Genomic DNA, 25,489 nt, shown 5'->3' with positions numbered 1-25,489 from the left:
GGAATGATTTTTTTACCGTTTTATGGTTTTTACAGATCTCAAAGCACATAAATGACATAGATAACCGGTGTGTCCCAGCGGAGTTGCGTTTTCTCATGTTGAAGGATGGCCACCTGTATTACCGGACGGTGGTAATACAGTGCAAATTGGCACACAGTAGGAGATAAAAAAGTACTCTCGTAATCGCAAAGCCTACATGCATGACTGACGGAATTTGCAAATTCTTGCAGTCGATAACTGTAGCAAAATTTATAGAACTATGTTTAAAAAGATTTTTATGAGATCTTATTCATATTATCTATTTCGTGATCTAATAATTAGACTAAAAAAATATAAATAAATATATATTATCACAAAATCATAAAATTAGTTTCTATAAAATTTGCTTCTCTCGACGACTTGCAGGTTATCCATTAGTTGTTGCACCCCTCTGTAGTACGAGCAACCATCCACAGTCATCCGGCCAGTCCAGATCAGTAGTGTTTAATACCCAAAATATACTAATAATTCTCCAATCGAATCAGCTTGAGTTTCTGTCAATTCGGTCAGCTGTGACCATCTCCGATCAAAACAAGCATTCACACGGAACTCATTACTTAGCTTAAACATCAGAACTAAGCAGCTGAGCTATATGAAATGCATGATGTGATATATCAGAATCGGTACCTTGCTTGACGGTCAGCGTTCCGTGGGTCGGCTGTGGACGGCAGTTGGCGCTCGGTGGTCGGTGGGTAGGCAATGGGTGACGGACGAAAAGAATCGGGGTCGGCACTCGATGATGAAGCCCAGCTGGGGACAACGCCCGACAGGGAGTGACAACTGGTGCTCGGTGGGTGCCACGTATCGCCTGTGGACAACAGTTAGTTGGGGGCGACTGAGCGACAGTCGGCCGATGATGAAGCCTGGCTGGGGAGCAGGGACGGCACCCGAGCAAGGAGCGGTAGCCGTTTGGTGGGGGGGGGGGGGGCGACGGTTGGCTACAGCGGCGGTTGAGGAGTGATGTGTGCGGTCTGCGGTGGCTGGGGAGTGCCGTGTGAGACTCAGATCTATGAGTGGGTTGCCTGGCCGAGTGCGCAGTGCGGGATAGAGAATTACATTCATAGGGTTACAATGTTAGTTAGGTTAGGCTAGAGCACTAAGATAATTGTGCTGGATGACAGGACTGTTTGATGTGTTTCACGGGTATATCCTGAGTATCTATGGACGGACTGTAATACATATGTCCGACTCGTGACTTCACAGGTACCTAACATGTCGCGCCTATAGACGAAATCTAAGACCTATGCCTATATCTATCGGGCACGGTACCCACGGATCCCTGCACTTGCGGGTAGGATTATCATCTCTAATTTTGTACACCAATTTTGAAGCACACTAAATAAAAGTGTTGACAATGATAGATTTTTAAATGTACATATCGGTGCAGCCATTTCTGATGGGATGCAATAATTTTACGATTTTATCAGTCACACTTTTTCGTTTTTATATGATGTGTAAATATTTTGGTTTTCTATATGTTTATTTCGGTGGGATGGTTACACTTTCAGTTATTTTATATGATATGTAAATGTTTTGATTTTTTATATATTTATTCTGGTGGAATGATTTTTTTACCGTTTTATGGTTTTTACAGATCTCAAAGCACATAAATGACATAGATAACCGCTAACCGGTGTGTCCCAGCGGAGTTGCGTTTTCTCATGTTGAAGGATGGCCACCTGTATTACCGGACGGTGGTAATACAGTGCAAATTGGCACACAGTAGGAGATAAAAAAAAAGTACTCTCGTAATCGCAAAGCCTACATGCATGACTGACGGAATTCGCAAATTCTTGCACTCGATGACTGTAGCAAAATTTATAGGACTATGTTTAAAAAGATTTTTATGAGATCTTATTCATATTATCTACTCCGTGATCTAATAATTGAGTTGAAGAGGAAAATATAAATAAATATGTATTATCATATAATCTATAAAATTAGTTTGTATAAAATTTGCTTCTCTTGACGATCCATTCGTTGCTGCACCCCTCTAAGTCTGTAGTACGCGCAACCATCCACAGTCATTCGGCCAGTCCAGATCAGTAGTGTTTAATACCCAAAATATACTAATAATTCTCCAATCGAATCAGCTTGAGTTTCTGTCAATTCGGTCAGCTGTGACCATGAGTAATTTTTAGGCAATAATAACGTGGATGCATGGTTGAATACTGCGTCTTCTCGAGTCTCGAAGCGCTTTGAAAATCGCAAAACAAAAAGGAAATAGCACCATATATAACTGAAGATAGCAACCAGCAAGCACATCCTTGCATGAATTGCAGATGGGCCTAATGGAAGGCTACCCAAGAAAAACTAAAAGTGCCCAACCCCAGGCTCAAACGGACGCCCCCGCCAGCGCAGGCAGCACCACCCATGCACCGCCGGCGCCTCACCATTCCACGGCCAACAAGAGCCGGCACTACTCCGACCGCGCGCCAAGATCCTTCTCCTCTTCCTCTTGACCAAGTCCGTCTCCATCCTCCTGTCCGTCTCCTTCTCCCACCTCGCCGGCGATGGGAGCGGCGATTCCGCGCTTGACTTCGCATTCCAAGTCCTCTCATCCAGCCAAAGCCTCGCCGTGGACCTTCATCGCCGCGTCGAGGCCACCGAGGTCGTCATCAAGAGGCTCATCTCCAACTCCGGCAAGCTGAAGCGGGACGAGGCGCCGCCGAAGCTGACACCTGAGGAGGAGCTCACGCTCGCGCTCGGCCCGCACACGCTCCCGTTCGGCTACACCCCGAACCTCGACTCCGACAAGCTGTACCCGGCGATCGGCGCCATGTGCCACCGCCACCGCGACGAGCTGAAGAAATACATGAAGTACAACATAACCGGCGACTGCCCTTCCGACGCGGTGTTCGCCGAGCGGCTGATGCTCCGGGGATGAGACCCACTGCCGAGGCGCCGGTGCCGCGCTCGCGGCCCCGCCGGATATCCGAACCCGACGCCTTTCCCGGAGAGCCTGTGGGTTGTCCCGCCGGACAAGTCCGTCGCGTGGGGCCCGTACTCGTGCAAGAACTACTCGTGCCTCGTGGCGGAGTGGCGGAGCCACGTTCATGACTGTGCATGCACATACACACTCTTTGATCCAAAAGTATTAGTAAAATTAGTTCTGATGAACAGCAAATTACTGTAGTGATTAACAGTAAATAGATATGCACCCCTCTCTCACGCTCGCTTTGCCCCTGCCTCGTGGACCGCGCTCGCCGCCCGGGGAGCCACGACTGCAAGGGCTGCTTCGACCTGGCCGGCAAGGAGCAGCGCCGGTGGGTCGGACACGGCGGGGACCTCGACTACGACATCGACACAGTGCTGGCCTCCAAGCCGCGAGGCACGGTGCGCATCGGTCTCGACATCGGCGGAGGCACGGGCACGTTCGCGGCGCGCATGGCTGAGCGCGGGGTGACCGTGGTGACGACGACCCTCGACCTCGGCGCGCCGTTCGGCGCGTTTGTGGCGTCCCGCGGGCTCATACCGCTGCACCTCGGCGCCGTCTCCGGGCGGCTCCCTTTCTTCGACGGCACGCTCGACATCGTCCACACGATGCACGTGCTCAGCCGGTGGGTCCCCGGCGCGGTGTTCGACGCCGAGCTGTACGACATATACCTTGTGCTCCGGCCAGGCGGGATATTCTGGCTCGACCACTTCTTCTGCACCGGGAAGGAGCTGACCGACGTGTACGTGCCATCATTGAGAAGGTCGGGTTCCGGAAGCTCCGGTGGAACACCGGCAAGAAGCTCGACAAGGGCCCCAACGCCGACGAGTGGTACATCTCGGCTCCGCTCGAGAGGCCCATGACGTGAAAGTTGAAACAGAGCAGGAGCAGTGCGATGATAACGGAAGAAATAATGCTAGATGTGGTGCGATATGACCAGTCGTGTAACTGTTGTTCGCTTGGTGTCAGGAATCCTTTTGCTCACAAAAGCATGGTCCTATCCGTGGGTCCGTGCACCGGCACACCTTTTAGAGGAACAAGATCCTTTTACTTAGAAGAGGAAGCGTACATGAACAGTGATTTATAAGAGGGTGGGCAAGCTATGCGTAAAATACTATAGTAATACTGTAGCAGTATTATGAATCATAGATTACTGTACTGATTTTACTGTAGCGAGAACCTATAGCAGTGCTGTTTCCTATACTGTGGCATGTGAAAAGTCAGTGTTACTGTTCACGGGTGGCTTTGTGGCGTTAATCATGGTGTCTTGCCTTTCACACATCCTTCATGGGTTGACTTCAACTAGTTAATCATCCACTGCATGCTTGTTATTTCCATAACTGAAAGTAAGAAGCCCTGCATGTTCCCCCTCTCCCAGCTCGGCAAACGGTCCGGAAAACAGTTGAGAGCATGACAGTGTCAGTGAACAAGAGCCGAGGAAAATGCGAATTTGAACAAGCATTTTATACGACCAAAAAGCACAGCTTTTGGATAAAAGAAATTGCAAATCAAATTGCTGATGCTATTGGCAGAGAGCGGCTGTGGCTAGGTAGATCAAAGCCTGAAAGCAGAGACTCGTATCAGAATTAGTGCCAAAAAAGGCAAATGCAACGGCATGCATTTCATTGGCATCTCTGAGATAGCGAGACGGCCATGACTCGCATAGAGTGTGGAGCATGCAAGGTCGGAAGAGAATTGCACTGGTGAGCTCGGGAGTTCGGGCCAGGAGGAGGAACGGGAAGCTGCCAATCTGACGGCCATTGCCGGGAGCCTACCTGCTTCAGTGGTTGGCTGCGCCTTGCGCCTCTGCGTGTCCTAGTAATCGGGTCGATCAGATCGCCAGCTTGGGACGTGTGGATTGAGTGTTCAGTTATTCTCCCTCCCGCGTCAATTGCCTGTCGAAGAATGTTCATGTAGGACTGCCTGTAGCAAATCTCTCGCGGTGGATTAGTCCATCTGAATTTCTGCGTTCAGATCCTAAAATTATTGTCCGGACCCTGACATAGTATCTGCAGGTTGCGATGTCACTATCTGAAAGTGAAGGAACATCGCCAACGGCCGCGATTCAACCTACCACCAGATACTCCATGTCAATCGAACGGGCTATTTTAGTTGGAACTAGGTCTCTAATGGATGACCAACTACATTTGCTGTTCCGTTTCTCATATCAAATGCTAAATATAGCAAACCTCTTGTAGTTTTGCTTGTCGATGATTTATGTTGATCGCTGCGGTTATAATCTAGTCTCTTCAAGATGAGTAGCACATGTCTTTTATGCGAGAAATATCGGAATTTCAAGCTTCTCAAAATGTGAAGCTCTCTTAGCGTCGTTGTAGATTGTAGGAGCAATAGCAGAACTGAACTCTGATAAAACCAAGATCACCTAGAAAACAAGAGGAAAAATTTCGAAAAAAAAAGGAAAGAAAACAAGAGGAAGACATCTTTGTATTATATTATTTAAGGAGAAAAAAAGAGCCACCACGTTTACTCTCAAGATCACGAAATTCTCATGTTAATCGGAAAAAAAAATCTAGATCTCTAATTGTTATGAATATATAATGGTTTAGATTAAACCAAAATATTAAATACGATTAATAAATAGTTAAATTTGGAAAAAAGTCCATCTCAAATATGATTAATAAATACATAAATTAGGAATTAAAATTAAAAAAAATATTAGTTCGATTTCCATACGGTTTGAGAAGCAAAATATCTAAATAAAATAAAATTAATAATGAATAAAATTGAGGTTATAATAGAAAAACAAAAATCCATATCAAATATAGTCTTATAAAAAAATCAAGTACCTAAATAAAAAGTCTATGTAAAATACAACTAATCAATAGCAAATATTCATAATATAAAATAATAAAAAATTAAAAGTCTTACTAAGGTAATATATTAAAAATCATCGTGTTACTCAATATCATCACATCAAGCAGGCAGCACGCAAGACACGGTACGAGGGTAAGGCAAATATAATTTGATTCTAATTGTGCTGCCTTCACTTAATATACGATTTTAACAATTGATCAGAATATATACTAATCAAACTAATATATGTATACAATTTGGATACAAGTTTTGATCATAAATAATTTTCTTTTCTACTAACATATTTTTTTCTTCAAATTTTATATGTTTTGTAACTAAATGATACTAATCTCATAAAAAACTAAAATAGTTAATTTTTAATAAAAATTATTATGATAAAATATTGCAGCGTGACTAATCTGTAAGAAAAAGAAACTAGAGGAAACCTCCTAGTCCACGATGGACCGGTTCTACCGCCCGTGAACAAACACAACGCGACGAGGACAGCGGCAGCGTTCGGCTACGAATCGAGCACCAACACACGGGTCAAATAAACCGGGCCCAAATCCTCGCCGAAACGCCCACGAAATTCTCCGCAAATATAAACCCACTCCTCCGCCTCCACCCTCCCCTCTTCCTCCTCGCAGGTTGCCCACCCCGGCATCCCTCGCCTCGTCGCCGCGCCCGGCCCGTCCCACGCCCCCGAACCCTAGCCGCCGCCATTGTCCCGCGCCGCGCACCCCGATGGAAGGCGGCTCAGGGGCGGCGTACGCAGCGCGCACCGCGGAGGAGGTCTTCCGCGACTACCGCGGCCGCCGCGCCGGCATGATCAAGGCTCTCACCACCGGTACGCGCGCCTCGCCTCTGCTCGCTCCCGATTTTTCGCGTGGCTGTGAGGATTCGTGTGATTGAGGAGCTTTCTCATGCTGTGCAGATGTGGACAAGTTCTTCAAGCTCTGCGACCCCGGTGAGTGCGCTCGATCTCTTCGTGTTCCTCGTCCGGGATGGGGATTGGTAGCGGAAGAGCTTTTCGTGGTTTTGCTGCTTGGGTTTGGTTGCTTTGTTGGGAGATTGGAAGCTAAATTTGGAGAAATTTCATCTCTCTCTCTCCCCCTCTATCCTCCCTCGCACTATACGCTTGGAATTCGAATTATTGGTTGTCTTGTAGCTTTCATTAATACTGTGCTGGATTGTAGCTGTTGGATTTTGGTGAGAGATTGGGAGTCTATATGACAGTTTTGTCGAGGCAAAAACGTTTTTTTGGCTGATTGGAGCTGTGGAATTTGTGGTTGGCCTTCGTTTTCTGTTAGGTTGTTAGCACTATGGGTGTTGCCATCAATCATAGATTGGTAGCTTAAATGGACGATGTTATAGCAGATTGCAAGAGATTTTAGGCTGATTGGTGCCAGGGATTATCGACTAATTGACTGTTGTGTGCGTGGTTGCCTATGTGGCTGTGCGTGCTAGTGTGTGCTGTCTGTTAGGTTTAGATGCTCGTTGTTGTTGACCCAGTCAATTTAGTGGAGTCAGTGACATAATGTGGATACGTATACTGACTCGGCAAATCTTCCTTCAATGCATTGATACCACTGTACGACTGGTTGTAATACGTGGTTGCTTTCTCTGCTTGCCCTATCCATGTAATGAATGTGAAGTTTTGGTTGCTTCTCATTATTAAATATTTTGGCTTGGTCGGTAGTGCTTTCTTCTTGAGCCTTGCACCCTGATGAGCTACAGTGCATAGTAGAAAGTGTGGAAAAAACTTATAAGTTTCAATTTCAACGCTTTAGTTCTGGCTATGATTACTCGGCTACTATGTTGAATCTTGTATGGCTACTATACTAATCCCATTGGTTTTGAACAGAAAAGGAGAACTTGTGCCTTTATGGATATCCGAATGAGACATGGGAAGTGACCTTGCCAGCTGAGGAAGTACCCCCAGAGATCCCTGAACCAGCATTAGGAATCAACTTTGCCAGGGATGGCATGAATGAGAAGGATTGGTTAGCACTAGTTGCAGTTCACAGTGATTCCTGGTTACTGTCCGTTTCGTTCTACTTTGGAGCCCGGTTTGGGTTTGACAAAGATGCTAGGTAACTGTTCTGCTATGATTGAACCATGCAGTTTCTGTAATTAATTATATTATTACTTCTGTGGTCATTTTTCCCTCGTCATATTTTTATTTGGCATAGCTAAAAATTCTGGATGCATCTTAATTTAAAGATTTGTTAAGTTACTATTTTCTAGATGCACCTTTAATTCATTCAAAATGAAAAATGACACTACCAAAGTTTGGAATCAAATTCTTTTACCCGAGATTTGGCTACTTCACTGTTGCTTCCATACAGTAGTTTCTACAGTCTGAACTCTGAACAAAAGGAGCAATATATGTTGTCATATGTTGGGACTGTAAAATGTAGTATATCCTGTTCATATTTTCCTAGTGCTGAAGATGTAACAAAATAGGATTATGTGAAATTTGAACCAGTAGTTCTTAACTTCTTTTTTCGCTTTGTTCTATTTAATGCTCATTTTACAATTTTCCCTTTACAGTTAGAAATTCGAATTCCTCTGCTGTAATGTGAATAGTGTCTGAGATTTTGGAAATTCCATTTCACTTTAACAATGCAATTTAGTATGTTTTCTAACATACAGTTTGGGTTTCATACGCAATCATTTGACCTAGTTTTTGTGGATAGCAAATAGGACACTTGAACCATCTTTTTGCCTAATTTTTACAACTTTTACTCCCTATCAATCACTCCTAATGTTATAATGTAGTACCTTCTGTATTCTTAAAGTGATATCCAGTTCTGTCTTTTAATGTATGATGCGAGGCTATCTATACTTAGAAGGCTAGCATAATTTGCATTTGACTGCTCTGCCTAATGTCTTCACATGCTACTAATACTGGGTGTACTTTTAGTTTACTACATTGAAATCAGGGTTGTATGAAGTTCTATGATTGTCACCTTTGGTTCTCATCCTTCCTTGTCGTATTATACTGTACCTGCTTACTCTTTTGAACAAGTGATAAGCCAACTTTAGGAATGCACCTTTGTATGGCTGTTCAATTTGATAAAGTGGATTATTTACTACTCAAGAGTAATTACTACTGTGATTTTCTTCATCTTGTGGCATCATAATGCCAGTTGGGCATGACATGGTGTACATCATTTTGCAAAACTTCATTGTGGAAACTGTGTACCTTACACTTAGAAACATACGCCATATTGTAGGAAAATGTGCATCATGTAGTTACAGAATCAACGTAGTTGACCGTAGAAACCACTTGTCTGTAACTCACTTCCCTTGAACCACTGAATCCTTAACACATACTAGTTCCCAGCTGGAATAAGCAACGTCGGAAGAATGGTTAAGAATTAAGAATGAGGTATCGGGGTGAATGGATTATATTTTCTAACTATTTTTCCAATGAGTATTGAGTAATAAACATTACCATTCATCACCGTCAGTCTGTTCTCCCATCCTCCTTTATAAAGGGTTCATTGTTTTGCATTTCTCCCATCTCCTTCAGCTTTGCTTCCGCTTGTATCTCATTCTATCCTAACTGAGCGTTTACTATTTGAAGATAGCAAATTAATTCTAAATATGATCTCATAGGACAACAGCAGAACATTAAGACAAACAAGTGCCTTTTTGTAATAGGCTGTCAGAAATCTCTATAACTTCCTAGGGAGAAGATCCAGGTTTACAGTCATACAGGGTGATATGAGCATGTGTCATACATAAAAATTGCTAGGGTATGATGCGAATACAGACCTACCAGATTATCTCCATTCCCAAGGGAGTATTGTGTCTTTACCAAAAATTTGTTTATTTGCTTCTGTTTAAACTCTACTACTTCACCTAGTCAAACTGGACTCCGTTAGACATTGGCATATTTAAAAGTTTTTTTCTTACTCGCTAGTCTATTTATCGTTGGCTGGGCTTGTCTACCTTCCAGAGTTGCTTTTGCACGGTACCTTATTATTCTTATGCAGGAGGCGACTCTTTAGCATGATAAACAACATGCCTACGATATTTGAGGTAGTGACAGGAAACGCCAAGAAACAGACGAAGGAGAAGACACCCAACAGTAGCAGCAAGAGCAACAAGCCTAGTTCAAAATTGGTAAGTGATACACCTTTTCTGTTGCCATCCAACCTGAATTCCCGCTGATAACACAACTTCTGCCTGCAGCAGTCAAGAGCTGAGTCTCGTTCAAAGGCTAAGGTTTCAACCCCCAAAGATGAAGAAGAGAGCGGTGATGACGACAGGGATGAGGAGGAAGAGCGTGACAACACCCTGTGTGGAACTTGTGGAACCAACAATGGCAAGGACGAATTCTGGATCTGTTGTGACAACTGCGAAAAGTGGTACCATGGAAAGTGCGTCAAGATTACGCCCGCTCGAGCTGAGCATATCAAGCAGTACAAGTGCCCAGACTGCAGCAACAAGAGGGCCAGGGCGTGAATAACAAAGCATTGGCGAACCTGTTAGAAGGAAACCATCTCCAGGCGTCAGGATCTCTAGATATGGCTTAGTTTTCTAGCTTGTAATCTTGCGTTTTTATTTATGGCTATATCCGTTGATTAGTTGTCCGACCTAGTTGTGTTTAAAACTCGACATCTTTCGCGTGTTAACATCTGCCTTTCTAATCTGTAACCTTGTTACTGAAGGTACTTCTCAACTGACCATTTCTTCATTATTCGTCATCGTGTAATCAGTAATCTGTACTGACAGCAGTTGTTCGTGACACCCTGTTCCCAGCATCCGCTTGAACGGAGCCTGTATTTGCGCTGAATTTGAATTGCTGAAATTTGTACCAGCAATTTCGTGAATCGAATGTGATTCTCCAAAAACAGGTTCTTCTCTGTACTCGCTTGCGTCTGCAAAATGTTTGCTGCTCATGGGTAAGCGCTGCACGCGTGCGTGCCCATTCGTGCCGCCGCCACCGCCGCCGCGTCCGGGGGCCGACGCCGGACAAGGGACCGTGCGCGGCTGGGTCGGCGCCTCGGCGGGGCGGGGGTGCGTACGTAGGGTGAAATGAGTTCCGTGGCACGCCGACGCGCCCGGCGCCCCGCTTGACCGGCGGTGCGGCGATGTCGTGAGGGCGGTGCCGTGGCGTAACTCGGGTTGGGCGGGCGAGCCGTCGGAGCAGGTAGCGAACCACGGCCGCTCAAATGCTTCTACCCGCCCGCCCGCCCGCGCAAATTGCAGCCACCGATCGCCCTGGCTGCAACGAACACTCGCACGAACAAACAGCCGGCACCCACCGCCCGCTCCACCACCCAACCAGATACCAACAGGGCCGGGCGCCCCGCGGCGCTTGTATGGACGTACAGCTCGGCCAGTTGCGGCCGCAATCATGCACGCGAGGACCGCGGCGCCCGGTGCTTTCGCATTCGCCCCGCCACCCAAACCTTCAGCAGCCGGGCGCATTTGCCGGTTGGCAGTTGGCACTCGGCAGTTTGGCGATGGGCATCTCACGAATATCAGAGTTTTTTAAATATTATACGTTTTCGAAACCAATACAAAAATAGTACCGGGATATTTCGGTAATTCTGCAGACAGATTTTTTTTTACAAAATTTCAAAAATAGATATTATTTTTACGGATTTACTACGTTTCAATCGATTGAAATCAGAGCTTTGTTTCACTCGATGCGTTGTCCATCCGATTACTAGATCGTGCGTCTGTCTTTTCATCTGTACTCAGTCAAGGATTTTTATCTGACATGCACTAGAAAATTATATATCTCTACTAAAAAAATATTATTCACTTATAAATCAATTTTTTACTATTAGATCTTCATCGGTTACTGTTGTCTGAAACATACATTTTTTTAAAAAAAAACCTGAATATCGCACGAACAGATCTCTCCCCGCCGCTCCCCCGCGGGCCGCGGCCTTTGCGCCGCCGACGCAAAACGGCCCAAGATACCAACGCCGATGCGGAGAAGAAAGGCCTCCTCCGCGCGGGCCGGGCCCATGAGAACCTCGTCGAAAGGCGATCAGATGAACGAACCCAACCCCTCGTCTCGCTCGCTCCGGTGACGCTCACCGCCGCCCAGAATGGCTCGAGCCGTCCTCCGAATAAGCCGCTACCTGCCTCGCCCTTCCTCCTCCCCGCGCCTCCCGCTGCGTCTCGTGCCGCAGCCGCTGCTTCCCCGCCACGCGCCCTCCCCGCTCCGCTTCCCCTCCTTCCCCCTCTTTTCTTCCGTATCCACTACTAGTTCACATGGCCGCAGCGACGGCGGGGGCGGCCGCAAGGGGGAAGAGGAGGTGGAGGGCGGCGGCTACGAGGACTACCTGGGGATGAGCGACGACGAGCTGATGGAGCAGTGCGACATGGGCACGTTCAAGGCGTCCGGCCCCGGCGGCCAGCACCGGAACAAGCGCGAGTCCGCCGTCCGGCTCCGCCATCTCCCCACGGGCATCGTCGCGCAGGTTGGCAACTTGGCGTCCGTCTCGTCTCCTGCAACTCTCGCCGCATGGAAACTTTGCTAATTTAGCTCTGATGCTCAGTTGCTTCCAACTGGTGATTCTGTAGTAGTGTTCATCAGCCTGTTGAACTTGAACCCAATCGCATCATGCACTGACCATCTTGAATCAACATTCCGTACAATGATTCCTGTGCTACTAGAGTTTGAACGTTAGGAACTTGGAAGGTTGGGTTCTCCACTGACTCCAAATGCAACATAGGAGTATCTGATGAATGCAATCAGCTAATTACTAGCCCATTCCTCGCAAAAAAAAAAAGCTAATTACTAGCCCATTGAACGTCAGATAAACTAGTAAATGCTTAATTTTTTACCTGATTTTCTTTCTTGTTTTCCTTCCTGCAGCCATCTCATGCTTTGTCATGTGACAGTAGAAGATTAGAACTAGCGAACTAGCTATCTCCCGGACCTCTTTTGCATGTTAATTTATTGCCATTGTGACTCCCTGCAGGCTGTGGAGGATCGGTCACAACATAAGAATCGGGCATCTGCTTTGGCTCGGCTTCGGACCCTGATTGCTCTCAAAGGTAAATGTGCCACGCTCCAAGTTATATCTGTATGTTCGATAAGTAACTGCTTAAATAGCTGAAGGAATGCCCCAGATTACCCTTTAGTTCAAACACATTGGGAAACATAGTCTGTTAGCTGCTTACCTGCTCATCATAGTCATGCTGCACACAAGTGCTCATAGCTAAGTGCTGTTATTAAAAACACCGAACTTCCCATTTGAATTCCTATGCCGGACATACGGCATTTTGATTATTTACATCTTAATTATATCAGTTAGGAGGCCTATAAACCTTGAGGACTACACTCCACCAGTTGAGCTTCTTCAGATATTGCCCCTAAAGTCAACCATTCGAGGAAAAGATGTTGGCTCCCAAATTGGTCCAAACAACTCAAAATTTTCTCCAGTATGCTTCTGTTCTTACCTTGATGCACCTAGTGCATTTGCTATTTTGTCCTCACTCCTCAATAATGCAAATTGGTATGACTTTTCCATTCTATCTTCCGGTGAGCAGGGAATGCAAGCTTTATTAGATCTTCTATTTGCCGTTGAAGGTTCTGTGTCAGAGGCAGCAAAAATTTTAGGGTAATGCATCACTTTTATATTTTATCCTGGTGTTGTGCGGTTATGCCAGAACTTTCTACTGTTGAAAACAGATGCTGGATTGTGACAGTATATCCATTCATAGTTTTACAAGGAAAGCACCTAACAGATATTTTGTTGAACAATGACTGCAATGCAGCCTAAGTACCGGTGCTTTGTCAAGATTGATTCTATCAGATGATTCTCTGCGAACGGCTGCAAATGAACTACGAGCTTCCAAGGTAACCTGCAATCAGTGGCTATATTACAAATTGACTAGAGAATAGCACATAGCGCATGCACATGCCAAAGATAAATGTTTATTCATTGACTAGAGAATAGCACATAGCACATGCCAAAGATAAATGTTTATTCATTGACTAGAGAATTCGCACATGTCTGCAGGGACTGAAGCCTCTAAGATGATAGCCTTCGTAAAATTCTCACCTTCAAATGCATCATAGCCCATAGGTCCCAAGTTGCTCAGAAGTTAGAAGTCGATACCTTCAGGGCTTACATGAATTTTCCGTCCAAGGAACGTCATATATCAGGGAGTTAGGATTTGCCTTAAACAGGGTCAACAGCCAGATAACATGTCTTCGGAACTCACATGGACCTCAATGTTCTCCAACACCATGGTACCATCTTTCAGAGGAATCTACCTGTTAACACCTAACTCTTACATGCTAGCCAAACACTGAGGCGGCTGTGCTGGTTGGATTGGCTGTAGTTGCCCCATGGACATACAATTGTAATTTCGTTTCTTGTCGTTGTTTGATGACGCTTCGAACAAATTGGAGCTATTCAATTTAAATACATAAAGCACTTTTGTCTAAAGTGCATTTTGTTCATTGCATGAAAACTAAAATGGCAAAGAAAGCTCTATTGGTTGTGCCACAAAGAAAGCTCTATTGGTTGTGCCAAAAAAATGAGCTCGGCATAGAACCCTACCCTATTTTCGTTGGTAGAAAGAATGTTTACATAAAGGTAAGCTATTTGCGTATGAGCTACATTATTTTTTTTTGTTTTACAAAACTGCGGAAGTGCGGATGAATGCTGTACTGCCAAAATCATACATGTCTGTAAAATCAGGAAAATTGTTAATTTTGTCTAGCAGCTCTGTTTTTCATTCATCAGGCGCTCAGCCAGGAGCATGTCATCAGGAGTGGTCACCTGCAATAGATTCACACTTGTCAGTTAATCTTTCAAATTTAGCAGTTCAGAATATAATAGTTCGAAGCACTAATCTGGAGTACCTTAATGTTTGTGTAAGAGCCTTCCGTGATATAGACTGGATGCTTCAGGTACTCTACAATGGATACATCATCAGTGACTTCAAGGTCATCCCTGTGAAGGCAAAGCTTAATCAGCAGGAGAACTGAGATTCTGAGAAGCAGCATATCGGTGAGTTTGATTTGCCGAGAGCTTAGAACGAATGCTAACCGATTAACAAGCTCAAAACCATCTTTGAGTAAATTGGGCTTCATAACCTACAATGAGAAACAATATTCTTTATATATTTTATTTGTTCCTCCCCAAAAAAATTGTTCTTGTCAGCGTGAACAGGAAAAATAACAATCACATCACCTGTGGAGTTTGCATTTCCCATAGAGTTTTGCGGTCAAGAGTTTTTACGACAAAAGAATCACTGTTGGCCTGAAGGGGAAAAGGATGGATAGGAATATTATACACCATGCGATAATGGTATTACGGTTTTCGCAAGAAGTATGCTGAAGATTGATTAATCAATAATGGATAACTGCTGCGAAGTTTGCCAATTTGTATTGGTAAGATCATCATTGACTATCATCCGGATGGTATAAACACTCACCTCCTTTATAGTAGCTTTCACAGGCACACCAAGGACAGCTGCCCCATGCACTGCAGCATCTTCTAAGACCTAGTCAGTGAAATCCAAAACAATATTTTCCCCTTCAGAAAGCTACAGCTTCAGAAAATACACTTGTTCTGAAGACTGAAATACCAAAGCAGCAGAATTAAATAAGAAATTCTTCAATTGCTCTCAAGGCAGCACAAAAAAAATGTCAAAGCTGGATAAGTTGTTCAGCAGTTTATCCCAAGCAGTCATGCATGTAGTAAATCTGCACTAAGTTGCAACTTGCAAGGGAGAGTTTTCTGCAGGTTCATGGCTGGGAAAGATATTTTTCACTTTTCAGTACTCCCGAGAAAAGAACATACTAAAGAGAACATCTGAGCAGAGATTTATGATGTAACTCATGCCGGATCATGGACAAAAGGAGTAACCTTTTTGACATCTTCAGAAGAAACTAAGGGCCTTGCAGAATCATGGACACAAACAAGTTCTGAATCTCCATCAATTTCCTGCAAAAGAAAAACAATACAAAAAATCTCTATAATATTTATGCAAAAAGAACAGAAGAAGAAATATATAAGAGTATCACCAACCTGAAGTCCGTTAAAAACAGAGTCCTGTCTCTCTTTTCCCGGGCGTGCAAATTTAAGAGGTATTTGCAAGTTCTCAATAGAACCTGTGGAAACGGATAACGATTTATGGAAACTTACTCAAGAGTCACCAGTGTATCAGGGTTTAAATGTAGTCATAGATATTGACTCTAATACACTTTGCATAAAAGCGTATTGAAGGCAATGAAAAAAGGGTGAGTCTACACGGTTTTGCAACCTTCAAATACATCAGTGTAGTCTGGATCACACACCACCACAACTTCTTTAACTTCCTTTAGTTGACAAAATGTCTTGAAACTGTTGGACAAAATGTAAAGATTCCATGTCCACATCACATTGCTGAATTAAGGAATTTGAAAATGTTGATGCTAGAGAAATGAACCTGTGCAGTGCAATTGGTAGTCCCAGTAGTGGTAGATACTGCTTCGGCATACTTGCCTGTTACAAAAGATGGGCTGCATTTAGACACGACAATCATGCACTAGAAGGATGTTCGTTTTTGTAACTTCAATACTGGCTCAATTCATTGCAATTCATCTACATTGATTGCAACAAAAAATGACTGTGTAATCTGTTCATTTTTTGTTAACTCAATTCCAATTTTTCAAGAGACCGCTCAACCTTGATGCATCATATTTGTTGTAACTTTAAAATGAAGTATCAATCGAGAACCGAGTGAGCCTCTAGTTGAGAGACCATCCACCCGGGCTCGAACCTGAAGCTGTATTGTCGTATGAGTACCTCCCTCAAGGGTTCGATACTTCGTTACTCCCCCTCTAAAGGCAAAGCTTGGGGACATTTTCTCCCCGTGGTTGGGCTTTTTTTAAATGAAGTATCGATTGAAGCAGAAGAGATAATACCCCCATTCTTTTTCCCTGTCCTCCAGATAAGAGGATCACCGAGACGCTCCTCTCCTTAACAGCCAAACCCTGGAGAAACAAAAGCTCGTGTCAGTGTTCCTCTTAGCCAAGAGCACACGCGCCAGCGCGCGCGCGCGGCCGCAGCTTCTGGTAGCCACCGCACCTTCGCGCCTTCAGCTTTGGCAGCACGGATTGCCGGATTCGAAAAATGCCTCGTGTGCCGCCGAAGAGGGACCCCGCAGCTCCCGCCTGACCACAAGCGGCAACAAAATGAAGGTCACTCGCAGCGCAGTAGCTACGCACAATCCAGTCCGAATTCACCGAAATTTCACATCGATGGCTGACCCTGCCCGGCACTCGGGCGGAGCAATCTCCTAAACAAACGGAGAAGCGGCGGCGATTGTGCTGAAGCAGTCCTTACCAGTCCGAAGGCGGCGGGACGCTTGGAGGACCGCGAGCGCCGGGAAAGGCGGCGGCGTGGCAGGAGGGAGGCGCGAGTGGAGACGGAGGCAGAGGCGGAGGTCCATCTCGGAGGCGCTGGCCGCTGCTGGTAGGCTGCGAACGGGAGGAGGAGGAGGCCAAGAGGGGATGGTGGCTGGTGGTGGCGATGGACGGCACAGAAGCGACAAATGGTGGACGCCCGGAATGGAGGCGGAGGCTGCAGTATCTGTCTCTGTGTTATGCGTTCCGGTCAATCTACGCCGTCCACGTTTTTTCCATTTCTCCCATCACGTGCTCTACTCAAATACTAACTGTCAATCACATATAGCCTCTTTAAATAAATAGTTTTATTATTGAGGCGGTAGGGCATTGAGACTACGTAATTTTACATCGTTTGCATTTTTTGCTGCAATTTTAGTAATTTTCAATGTTGATTATAAATATAAATCTAGATAGTTTGGGTGTTGCTTGAGGTATCAGCCCATTTTCACCACTCTTCTGCAGCCGCCGTGACATAGGACTATAGGAGTGGAGTATTCAACGTGTGTTCGGTCATCAAAAGGTTCTGTAAAAGCATAATAGAATTTCTTTCCACGTGTGATGGAATTCAGCGAAGTCCACGTTGGCGTACTATGTGGGTCTTAAAATCAACGGGCAAACTGCAAAGCATAAGAAAAGGCAGCGCCAAACGCATACAAGCTCCAATAGGAAACCTGACCGACTCGAAAGACCCGTCTTACTGATTTCGTCGTGCTTTGTTTTCGTGATGATCATCGTGTCACTTCAATACCAGCGTTGAGACTTGGGAGCAGCCAGTTTAACATCAGTACCGAACACGCAGAGGCGCGAGTGCACGAATCGCAGCTGCTCACAGCTCAGGTACTCACCATCAGGCCACACAAAAATGAGTAGAAGCACCATACCACATCAGCACAAAGAAGACTTGCAAACTATTACCGAGCATGTATATACAAGATGGAAACCATCGTTGACGGCATGACTGATGACTCGTCATACAGAGAAACTGGAATTTACGAAGGGCGCTAAGATAGGAAGGAAGAGGATCTCAGCTAAAAGAAACAACTCCAAAGACACAGAAACAAGAAGCTACGCTGCCGGCCAACACGCAAAAGAAGTTATAGCAGGATGGCTACCCCAAGTCTGATACAGCAGCAAACATATTTAAAACACGTCCCTAGTCTGCGCAGTTAGTAGTTTCAAGTCCCCCTCGTTGACCGCCCAGTAGTGGAACCAGCATACCTCTCGTGCATGTTTTATTCTTCTTCGTTCAGGCATTATTCCTGTATATGTCAGGAATGTCAAACAGAAATCGATCAGTAACAGACAGTCCGGTGTGAAGAGCCTAGCCGCGAAAGAGGGGAACGTACATATTGCATAACTCTTGCTCTCCCACGAATTTGGTAGCTTGAAATTGAAGGTCCCCTGATTCAAACCTAGCGCTGAGTGCCAACATATGTTAGTTCAGCTCCTAACAGCTGAGTCCCGCCTCGTCAGAAAAGTTAGTCTCACAAACATGACATGGTATCATCTCGTTGACATCAAACAGAAACAGAAAATTCATTGCGGTCTTGTCCCACATAATCGAGCCTTTCCTGGGTTGAGCAGTGATTCGGACATTATCCAACCCTGAAATACAAAAGACAAATGTGGTTGGTTATGTATCAAGTGTGTCACTGTCAGAATTAATGCACACATATACCGGAAAGAGGTGCATTTATCATAAGACAGGGAGTGTTACCTGTTCTCTTGCTTTCTTCTTGAAAATTCCATATGATGAAGAAACGATTTTGCAAGATTCATCAATGTGCGCCAGGAAATCCATGTTTCTTGAGTACAAGTTTCCACAGGTATCTGATCGGTTGGAGTTCGCCTGTTTCTGCTTCCGTGCATGCGATGCATTTATAAAATGCAATAGCACATGAGCCTGTACAGCACAACACCATGTCTGAGTATATGATAAAGAAACACCCCTAGCTATTGGAATGGAGTGAGAAAACATGCTTACATGGAAAGCAGCTTTGAGAATGTCATCTGATTTTGCTTGGTCCTTGAGCAAAGCATATACCTTATCCTTTGTTGGGTTATATGTTACTATGTATCTCTCGTCCTACAATTAAGATAGCAAATGCTGGTCATATAAAAAAAGTAAAGTCAAAATGCAGAAAATAGTTCATATATACAAAAACATAGTAGTTTATGGGTTTGTTTTCGGTGCTGGTGACCAGGGAGGGCGTACCTCAAACAGAGGCCTTATGGCAACAAATGAAGCAGGCTCTTGAAATGCTTCTCCAAATCGTGAACCTGAAAGAAAGTTGAAGCAGACTATCAAACACAGCCCACATGTCTCAGGAAAGGACAACAACCTGAATAACACACTTGTACCAACCTACTGCAACTGGCTCATGCCGCCAAGGTGGGTTAAATATCGTCTCCTGTGAGTTTCCTTCCTTCAGGGAGGGGATGGAACCTGTACCATAGAAAATTAAAAGATTCAGGAATTCGACAGTTACAATCAAGCCAAGCGAAGTAGGATTTCAAATTTTCAATTTAAAACTTCTGAAGCTTTAGAAAGGTGAAAACGATTTTCAAGCTCAGAATTTTAAGACTTAGCTGAGTGTCAATTGTTTGAATGGAAAAAAAAGTGTGTTCAAAAAATCTTTGGACGTTATTTATAGATCCAAAGCATTGCATTGCCGCATTCAAAGAAATGTTTTCAGTATGTCTTATACTAAGGTAATTTGTCTTCAGTTTTGAACATATTTCATAGAGAAGTACTGCTTCAATGCTCCAATAAACAATTGAATATGGATCAATATTGCAGGTATTTCTAGCATTTTCCAGAACATTTCGAATATACTCCATGTTTTTGAGTCTGGACCTACCAGTTTTAATGAAGGAATCCACTGCGACCGTAAACCTTGCCCTGTTTAGGGTATTCAGCACAACAGATCTCACCTGGTAACAAACAATCAATTTATAGTTACAGAATTTTAGTCTTTTAGAAAAACTATAAAGCAATACACAAGAAGAATGGAAATGTACCTCTTGGTATGAACTCAGGAGGTATCCACAGGACAAGAAGGCAAATGAAGTCACTAGTGATGGATTCCTTTTTGAGATAAAGATGCTGAGACCAGTGCCCAGCTTCAGGTGAAATCAACAAAGAAAAGTCAGTGCAGCTGCTAAATCAAGCGAACAGATCAACATTCATATGCAAGAAAAAGAACTGCACATGATGTATTTATTGTAGTGTGGTGACAAGACAAATGAAACTTAGTCAAATATGGTCAACTTATACTAAGAAAAAGGATGTTTCAGCTAGGGATGAAAACGGACAGGAAAACCCCTAACCGTTTTCACTTTCACATTTTCTCTCGAAAACGGAATCGAAAACAGGAAAGCCAAAAACGGGTACGAACTCAGGAATATCGGGATATTGAAAATGAACCAATCCGAACAGAAACACACCGCTATCGGTCGGGAACCGATAATTAAAAATGGGAACACCGACCCGTAGAACCATGTACAGGCCAGCAAAACTACCATTCCAGGAGGTACTATGAAGAGCAAGTGCTTCTGATATATGTGTTGCTATTATAGTGTACAAATTGCTTACTAATAAGTTATACTATGTGGTGTGCATACCTAGGAAATGGATGAAAATGTGGAGTACATGCAAACTTCAGTTCAGATTCTCCCAATCTCACAACATGGAGCTCTTCTAGTTCCAGTCCATCCCAAAATAACCCATGCTAGAATTGAAGATCTCAATTTCTGCTCGCCGCCATCCTCATCTTCCTAGGTGTGGGCACCGCGGACGATGGGAGGTGCTCGTGCTGCTGCGCTGGGTCCGCGCTTGACCCGATGGGCCGCTTGCTCCCGTCGTGGGCGCCCGGGCGGGACCCCTGAGCTCAAGCAGGGCGCGGCGGGTTCGAGGGCGTAGCCACGCAATAGGCATAGTCGTCAATCCATTTTCCCCACCACACATCATATGAAAAACCCATTCTCACATCATCTTCTTCTTTATCTTATCCCTGCTCTGGCCTCTTTCTCCTTCCACACCAGAACAGGGCAGCATCCAACAACCCGCACGCCATGACTTCCACCGCCCTGTCCTCCACCTCCCTCTTCGTCCCCACTACTTCCTCCGCCTCTGCCTTGCCCAAAGCGCTCTCCTTCCCCACCCGTGGCCGCAGACGCTTTGCCGTCACTTGCAGCTCCACTCCCCAAAGGTCCTCGAGCTCGGGGACGCCATCACGGGGCTCACCCTCGAGGAGGCGCACCGCCTAGTGAACCACCTGCAGGAGCACCTAGACGTCTCCGAGGAGGCCACGAGGCCGTGGAGAAGATGGAGTTCGACATGGTCATCGAGGAGCTGCCGAGCAGCACGCACATTGCGACTATCAAAGTGACACCGTAGGGTGGGGCGACGAGAGCAGGGCGAGGGTGATGGCCGATGGCGCGCGGGTGGGGGCGGCAGGTAGAGCGGGAGCAACGCTCAGGGCGGGGCGGCGGCGGCGCGCAGGGTGAGGGAGGGGGCGACAGCTGATGACGCGCAAGGCTCAGATGGAAAACGGGAATCCCGCGGGAAATTTCCGATTAAAAACAGGATTTCGAAAATACAATCGGAAAAACAGCAAAACTGTTTTTGGCCCCACTTTCGAATTAAGTTTCCCGCTTTTGTCATGTTTCCGCGTAAGTCATGAAAATCCGAAAACGGTCGGAAGAAATGTAGAAAACAGGATGGGACGGGATTTCTCCCGCCCATTTTCATCCCTAGTTTCATCTGCATGTCCAATTGGCATGCCACCAAATAGCAAGAAAGATGCAAAAGCAACAAGGTGATAATTACCAGATCTGCGATGTTCCCGACAGATTCGCCTTTAGCAGTGACATCTCCAATATTTTCTCCTCTTGCATAGGCCTTATAAATTGGAGTGCGAGTTGAAGTTGATGTAACAGCGGCGACATTCTGAATGTTGCGTGAAAGTAACAAAAAAATGTTCTTCATAAACAGTTGAAACAGAGTAAGTTCAATTTGCAATGCTGGTGCTTGGTGAGGGCATACCTTTACAACATTTGCTACGCAAGCCATAGGCAAGAAAAATTGAGGGAATGCTGCAGTAGTTAATTCTATCCCAGCTCCTATCTCCAGCAAGAGATCACTAGAAAACCGCAGCTGCAGATGTTTTTTGTTTCAGTAGTCGCGCACATGATACCGATGAATTGGAAGTGGATACTGCAAAACTATATAAATGCTTCCACATGTTTACCTGCTTTAGGTCGTTGTCAAACTTCTTTCCTTGACGGGCAAAAAGCATTTTTCCGACACGCCCAGCACCATCCTGAGGTAGAAGTGCAATCACAATTATATTACATTACAAGACAGAACATGACATCCACATGTGCTAACAATTAAAGCTCGGTACAAAAGAAGAACAGAGTATATGGCTACTATCTTGAGCACAGAGAATGGTCAATAATTATTGAAGAGTGATACTGTCCGTATTGTCAGCCTACTAGTAATTTCCCTTTGCTGCCTTCATTGTGGCCATTCTAATGGATTAACTGTACTCCTTTACATGAATTATGACTTGGATACATTGTACAGACTAGTAAGGTGAGCAAGAAAAAAGAGAGCGCTTGAATGGACATGATGTTTTTACCTTGAGGATCCAGTTGATAGCAATGGCACCTGGTGTTACCTTGCTTTGAGAGACTCCAACAGAGCTAAGCAAGGTTCTTGTCGTAAACACCCCCATTGCTCCACCAAAGAAATGCTGAATAGTAAAAAAATATTAAAACTGCTTGATTTATTAACATTCAGCAGTGACAACTGACTGATTCCTACAATGTACCTTCAGAGCCCTCCAGGTCATGTATGGGACGTATGAAGGAGTAACACTGTCTGGAAACCCTTCAGGCACAACATATGATCTTATGAATGCCATTATTTCCTGCAGCCATATCCGACAGTATAATTAGTTTTTAAGATGCCTTAATTATGATCATTTAGAATAAATGAGCTCAACGTTTCACACGCCACTTAACAAATTCTTATGATAATGGAGAACCAAAAGTTCAAGGAGCAGCACAAATTCCACTCAGTTGTTCAAAACTTGGAACATAACTTAACACCAGAATCTACAAAACTGATTGATCGAACACAGGTTGGTATCAATATCAAGTTAAAGGAAATTCTCCCTACGCGGGACAACAATAAATAAGGCTCCAACCTCACAAGTGTCTGACACCAACATCCATCCCACTAATCTGCGACTTTTCCATAGGGACATGCACAGTGAGACCAATCAGTTTCGCGTCTAATCCACCCAAGTGTCCAATTCTCTACGAATTTAGGTGAACCAACTGGAAATTGAATGGGAAACTACCATATAGACTAAAACCTCGAACGAACTCACAGCCTCGGAATTCTCGATCAAGTATAACTTCCCCCAATTTCGTCCCAGGTTACCTCGAAAATATCGGGGTTACTCCAATCAGAAAGTGTACATTCTACCGGGGGGGGGGGGGGGGGGCACATCTATTTCTCAGTTTCTCACCTTCAGGAGCCCCGATTAGATCGATACTCAAAAATCAAAGCCACAGGTGGCACATACATCAATCTCAACCAATCAAACACCCCAACCAACCATCAAATAGCTCAAAAGCTGTAAGTAATTTTCTCCCCAATCAAATCCTCGAAACCGCAGCGCAGTGGCATCAGACCAACCGCAAGGTCCGCAACCAACAACAGCAAGTCACAATTCCACCTCAAGTGCTTACCTCGGCGGGCGGCAGCGGCGACTGCATCGGTACGGCCCTAACGGAGGGCCCCGCGGGGACGGCGGCCCCGCCCCTGCCCCTCGCCTTCCCAGCTCCGCCGCCGTCCACCACGTAGCTCCACCGCCTCCCGTCCACCTCCTCCAGGCACAGGAACCCCTCCACCGCCTGGGCCGGCGCCGCAGCCCTCTCCGAGACCACCGGCGCCTCGGCCGCGGGCGTGGATGACGGGATCGTGGACCGCATGACATCGCGCACCGCGAGCCGCGCGTCGGACGGCGGCAGCGTTATGGTCTGCGTGGCCGACCGCTTCATCCCCACCGCCGGCGCCATGGCTGCCGCGTCCGGCGGCCGGAGGCGACGCCGCGCCTTAGTCGTCAGGTGGGCGGAGCAAAAATTACTTCGCGAGTGGTCGCGACGGGCGCAGAGGTGGCTGGCAGTGGTTAGAGAGAGAAGATGGTTATAAAAGGCGGAGAACCCGAGCAATGCCAAGATGGAGAGGGGAGCAACTAGAGAGAAAAGGGCTTTTATACGTATAATTTTCCTTGATCTCTACGTACACCAAACAATGTACACAGTTTATTCTCGCCTCCATGACAGGTCAGTGATGGCCCACCCGTCATCCGATCGCTAGCAGGAGGACGTGGTGGTCCAGCTTGCCGTGGACGTCAGAGACACGAACTGCTACAGATACAGCGGTGGGGAACCTACTTTTCTACCCATCGCGATGGGTTGTGTGGGGTATGCTTGTATGGGGCCCATCTGTCACTGATAATACTTGCGCTCGGGGGCAGAGAAGGGGAGAAGGGTGGTGGGCGAGCGGCAGGTGGACCGCGGGCGGAACGGGAGGCGGAGAGGGGAGGAGGGGGGTCGTCTGACTTGTGGGTCCATGGACCGTGATATTTTTGGGGTGGGTGGCCCGCATCGCTCTGCCTCTGCGGCATCGGCCACGGAACTCAGAGGCCTTGGGCTGCGCGGACACGGATGGCAACTGCAGAGCTACATTGGAGTGCATTTGGAGCACTTTATAGCCATTGATTTGGAGATGTATGGATTAGATTAACTGTTACAGTACAGATCCGTGATGCAGTAGAATCAAACACTGTTTCTACAGTATCCTCAGTGAACAGTGATTAATTAATGCGGAGAGTAACAGACTCATATTACTGTACAAACAGTAATCCTTTGCATAATCGTCATTAATGCAAAGGATCCGTGTGCGGGCTGCGCGGGACGGGCGTTCAGTACGAGGTGAGCAGCGACGTGAAACAGCCTCCTGTACAGGTTTGTACGGTACCGTAGAGAGACGGGCAGCCACGGATCCGCGCTCTTTTCAAATGCAACTCAAACACAGTTTCGGTCTAATATATGATTTTATTCTAATTAGAAGTTTCACTCTATAATATCGTCCAATAGATACAGACTTTTTATATTTACTTATTTAGTGAATCACTTTTTAATATAACAAAAATTTAACTTAGCTTGTCCAGATAGATACAACCAATCAAATATTTTTATTTAAATAAATATGACACCGTTCAATCTATTTTCCTTCA

At 45.5% G+C, this 25,489-nt stretch overlaps 4 protein-coding genes and 1 pseudogene across 6 annotated transcripts; 3 read left to right on the top strand and 2 right to left on the bottom strand.

The window, feature by feature from the left end:
- The first annotated feature begins 2,165 nt into the window (after positions 1 to 2,165).
- LOC133908267 (probable methyltransferase At1g29790) lies at positions 2,166 to 3,842 on the top strand (annotated as a pseudogene).
- A 2,498-nt stretch (positions 3,843 to 6,340) lies between these two features.
- Positions 6,341 to 10,496, top strand: LOC133909345 (PHD finger protein ALFIN-LIKE 6-like). Of its 2 annotated transcripts, none has more exons than XM_062351737.1 (5): positions 6,341 to 6,635; positions 6,723 to 6,755; positions 7,653 to 7,881; positions 9,793 to 9,922; positions 9,995 to 10,496. In XM_062351737.1, the coding sequence occupies exons 1-5, from the start codon at positions 6,533 to 6,535 to the stop codon at positions 10,262 to 10,264; spliced, it is 765 nt and encodes a 254-aa protein (XP_062207721.1). In that variant the 5' UTR covers positions 6,341 to 6,532; the 3' UTR covers positions 10,265 to 10,496. The 2 variants fall into 2 exon arrangements, with proteins under 2 accessions (XP_062207721.1, XP_062207720.1); XM_062351736.1 differs by having other exon boundaries at positions 6,347 to 6,635; positions 9,992 to 10,496.
- Positions 10,497 to 11,795: 1,299 nt separating this feature from the next.
- On the top strand, positions 11,796 to 14,234 carry LOC133909346 (uncharacterized). Its single transcript, XM_062351739.1, has 6 exons — positions 11,796 to 12,240; positions 12,745 to 12,820; positions 13,077 to 13,207; positions 13,316 to 13,386; positions 13,544 to 13,625; positions 13,789 to 14,234. Exons 1-6 carry the CDS (start codon positions 11,866 to 11,868, stop codon positions 13,807 to 13,809), a joined length of 756 nt encoding a protein of 251 aa, XP_062207723.1. The 5' UTR covers positions 11,796 to 11,865; the 3' UTR covers positions 13,810 to 14,234.
- Positions 14,235 to 14,294: 60 nt separating this feature from the next.
- On the bottom strand, positions 14,295 to 17,358 carry LOC133909344 (2-C-methyl-D-erythritol 4-phosphate cytidylyltransferase, chloroplastic). The gene is made up of 12 exons (XM_062351735.1): positions 17,110 to 17,358; positions 16,852 to 16,937; positions 16,689 to 16,757; positions 16,211 to 16,266; positions 16,046 to 16,125; positions 15,811 to 15,893; positions 15,649 to 15,726; positions 15,215 to 15,283; positions 14,971 to 15,039; positions 14,827 to 14,873; positions 14,640 to 14,730; positions 14,295 to 14,556 (listed from the first exon to the last, which is right to left on the bottom strand). The coding sequence occupies exons 1-12, from the start codon at positions 17,213 to 17,215 to the stop codon at positions 14,494 to 14,496; spliced, it is 897 nt and encodes a 298-aa protein (XP_062207719.1). The 5' UTR covers positions 17,216 to 17,358; the 3' UTR covers positions 14,295 to 14,493.
- Positions 17,359 to 18,056: 698 nt separating this feature from the next.
- LOC133909343 (protein root UVB sensitive 6-like) lies at positions 18,057 to 24,428 on the bottom strand. 2 transcript variants are annotated; one of them, XR_009908378.1, is made up of 14 exons: positions 23,937 to 24,428; positions 23,009 to 23,107; positions 22,817 to 22,930; positions 22,424 to 22,495; positions 22,219 to 22,329; positions 22,003 to 22,122; positions 20,193 to 20,294; positions 20,033 to 20,105; positions 19,537 to 19,617; positions 19,387 to 19,451; positions 19,156 to 19,257; positions 18,889 to 19,074; positions 18,518 to 18,776; positions 18,057 to 18,430 (listed from the first exon to the last, which is right to left on the bottom strand). XR_009908378.1 is itself a non-coding variant. In XM_062351734.1 (13 exons), the coding sequence occupies exons 1-13, from the start codon at positions 24,264 to 24,266 to the stop codon at positions 18,708 to 18,710; spliced, it is 1,524 nt and encodes a 507-aa protein (XP_062207718.1). In that variant the 5' UTR covers positions 24,267 to 24,428; the 3' UTR covers positions 18,057 to 18,707. The 2 variants fall into 2 exon arrangements, 1 of the variants encoding a protein (XP_062207718.1); XM_062351734.1 differs by having other exon boundaries at positions 18,057 to 18,776.
- Between the last annotated feature and the right edge of the window lie 1,061 nt (positions 24,429 to 25,489).

Source organism: Phragmites australis, chromosome 2 (assembly GCF_958298935.1).
Source record: "Phragmites australis chromosome 2, lpPhrAust1.1, whole genome shotgun sequence".
NCBI classification, from domain to species: Eukaryota; Viridiplantae; Streptophyta; class Magnoliopsida; order Poales; family Poaceae; genus Phragmites; species Phragmites australis.
The sequence above is the reverse complement of the archived record's forward strand: the minus strand, read 5'-3'. Positions and strand labels throughout refer to the sequence as shown.

Coding starts and splice junctions, on each gene's coding strand:
- LOC133909345 (XM_062351736.1), top strand. CDS start 6,533: ATGGAAGGCGGCTCAGGGGCGGCGTACGCAGCGCGCACCGCGGAGGAG. Junction 6,636..6,722: donor GATCAAGGCTCTCACCACCG/GTACGCGCGCCT, acceptor CATGCTGTGCAG/ATGTGGACAAGTTCTTCAAG. Junction 9,923..9,991: donor ACAAGCCTAGTTCAAAATTG/GTAAGTGATACA, acceptor TTCTGCCTGCAG/CAGTCAAGAGCTGAGTCTCG.
- LOC133909346 (XM_062351739.1), top strand. CDS start 11,866: ATGGCTCGAGCCGTCCTCCGAATAAGCCGCTACCTGCCTCGCCCTTCC. Junction 12,241..12,744: donor CCACGGGCATCGTCGCGCAG/GTTGGCAACTTG, acceptor GACTCCCTGCAG/GCTGTGGAGGATCGGTCACA. Junction 13,208..13,315: donor ACAACTCAAAATTTTCTCCA/GTATGCTTCTGT, acceptor TCCGGTGAGCAG/GGAATGCAAGCTTTATTAGA.
- LOC133909344 (XM_062351735.1), bottom strand. CDS start 17,215: ATGGACCTCCGCCTCTGCCTCCGTCTCCACTCGCGCCTCCCTCCTGCC. Junction 16,267..16,688: donor GACAGGGAAAAAGAATGGGG/GTATTATCTCTT, acceptor CTTTTGTAACAG/GCAAGTATGCCGAAGCAGTA. Junction 15,727..15,810: donor CTGTTTTTAACGGACTTCAG/GTTGGTGATACT, acceptor TTTCTTTTGCAG/GAAATTGATGGAGATTCAGA.
- LOC133909343 (XM_062351734.1), bottom strand. CDS start 24,266: ATGGCGCCGGCGGTGGGGATGAAGCGGTCGGCCACGCAGACCATAACG. Junction 22,330..22,423: donor TTGACAACGACCTAAAGCAG/GTAAACATGTGG, acceptor AAACATCTGCAG/CTGCGGTTTTCTAGTGATCT. Junction 19,258..19,386: donor CCATAAGGCCTCTGTTTGAG/GTACGCCCTCCC, acceptor TCTTAATTGTAG/GACGAGAGATACATAGTAAC.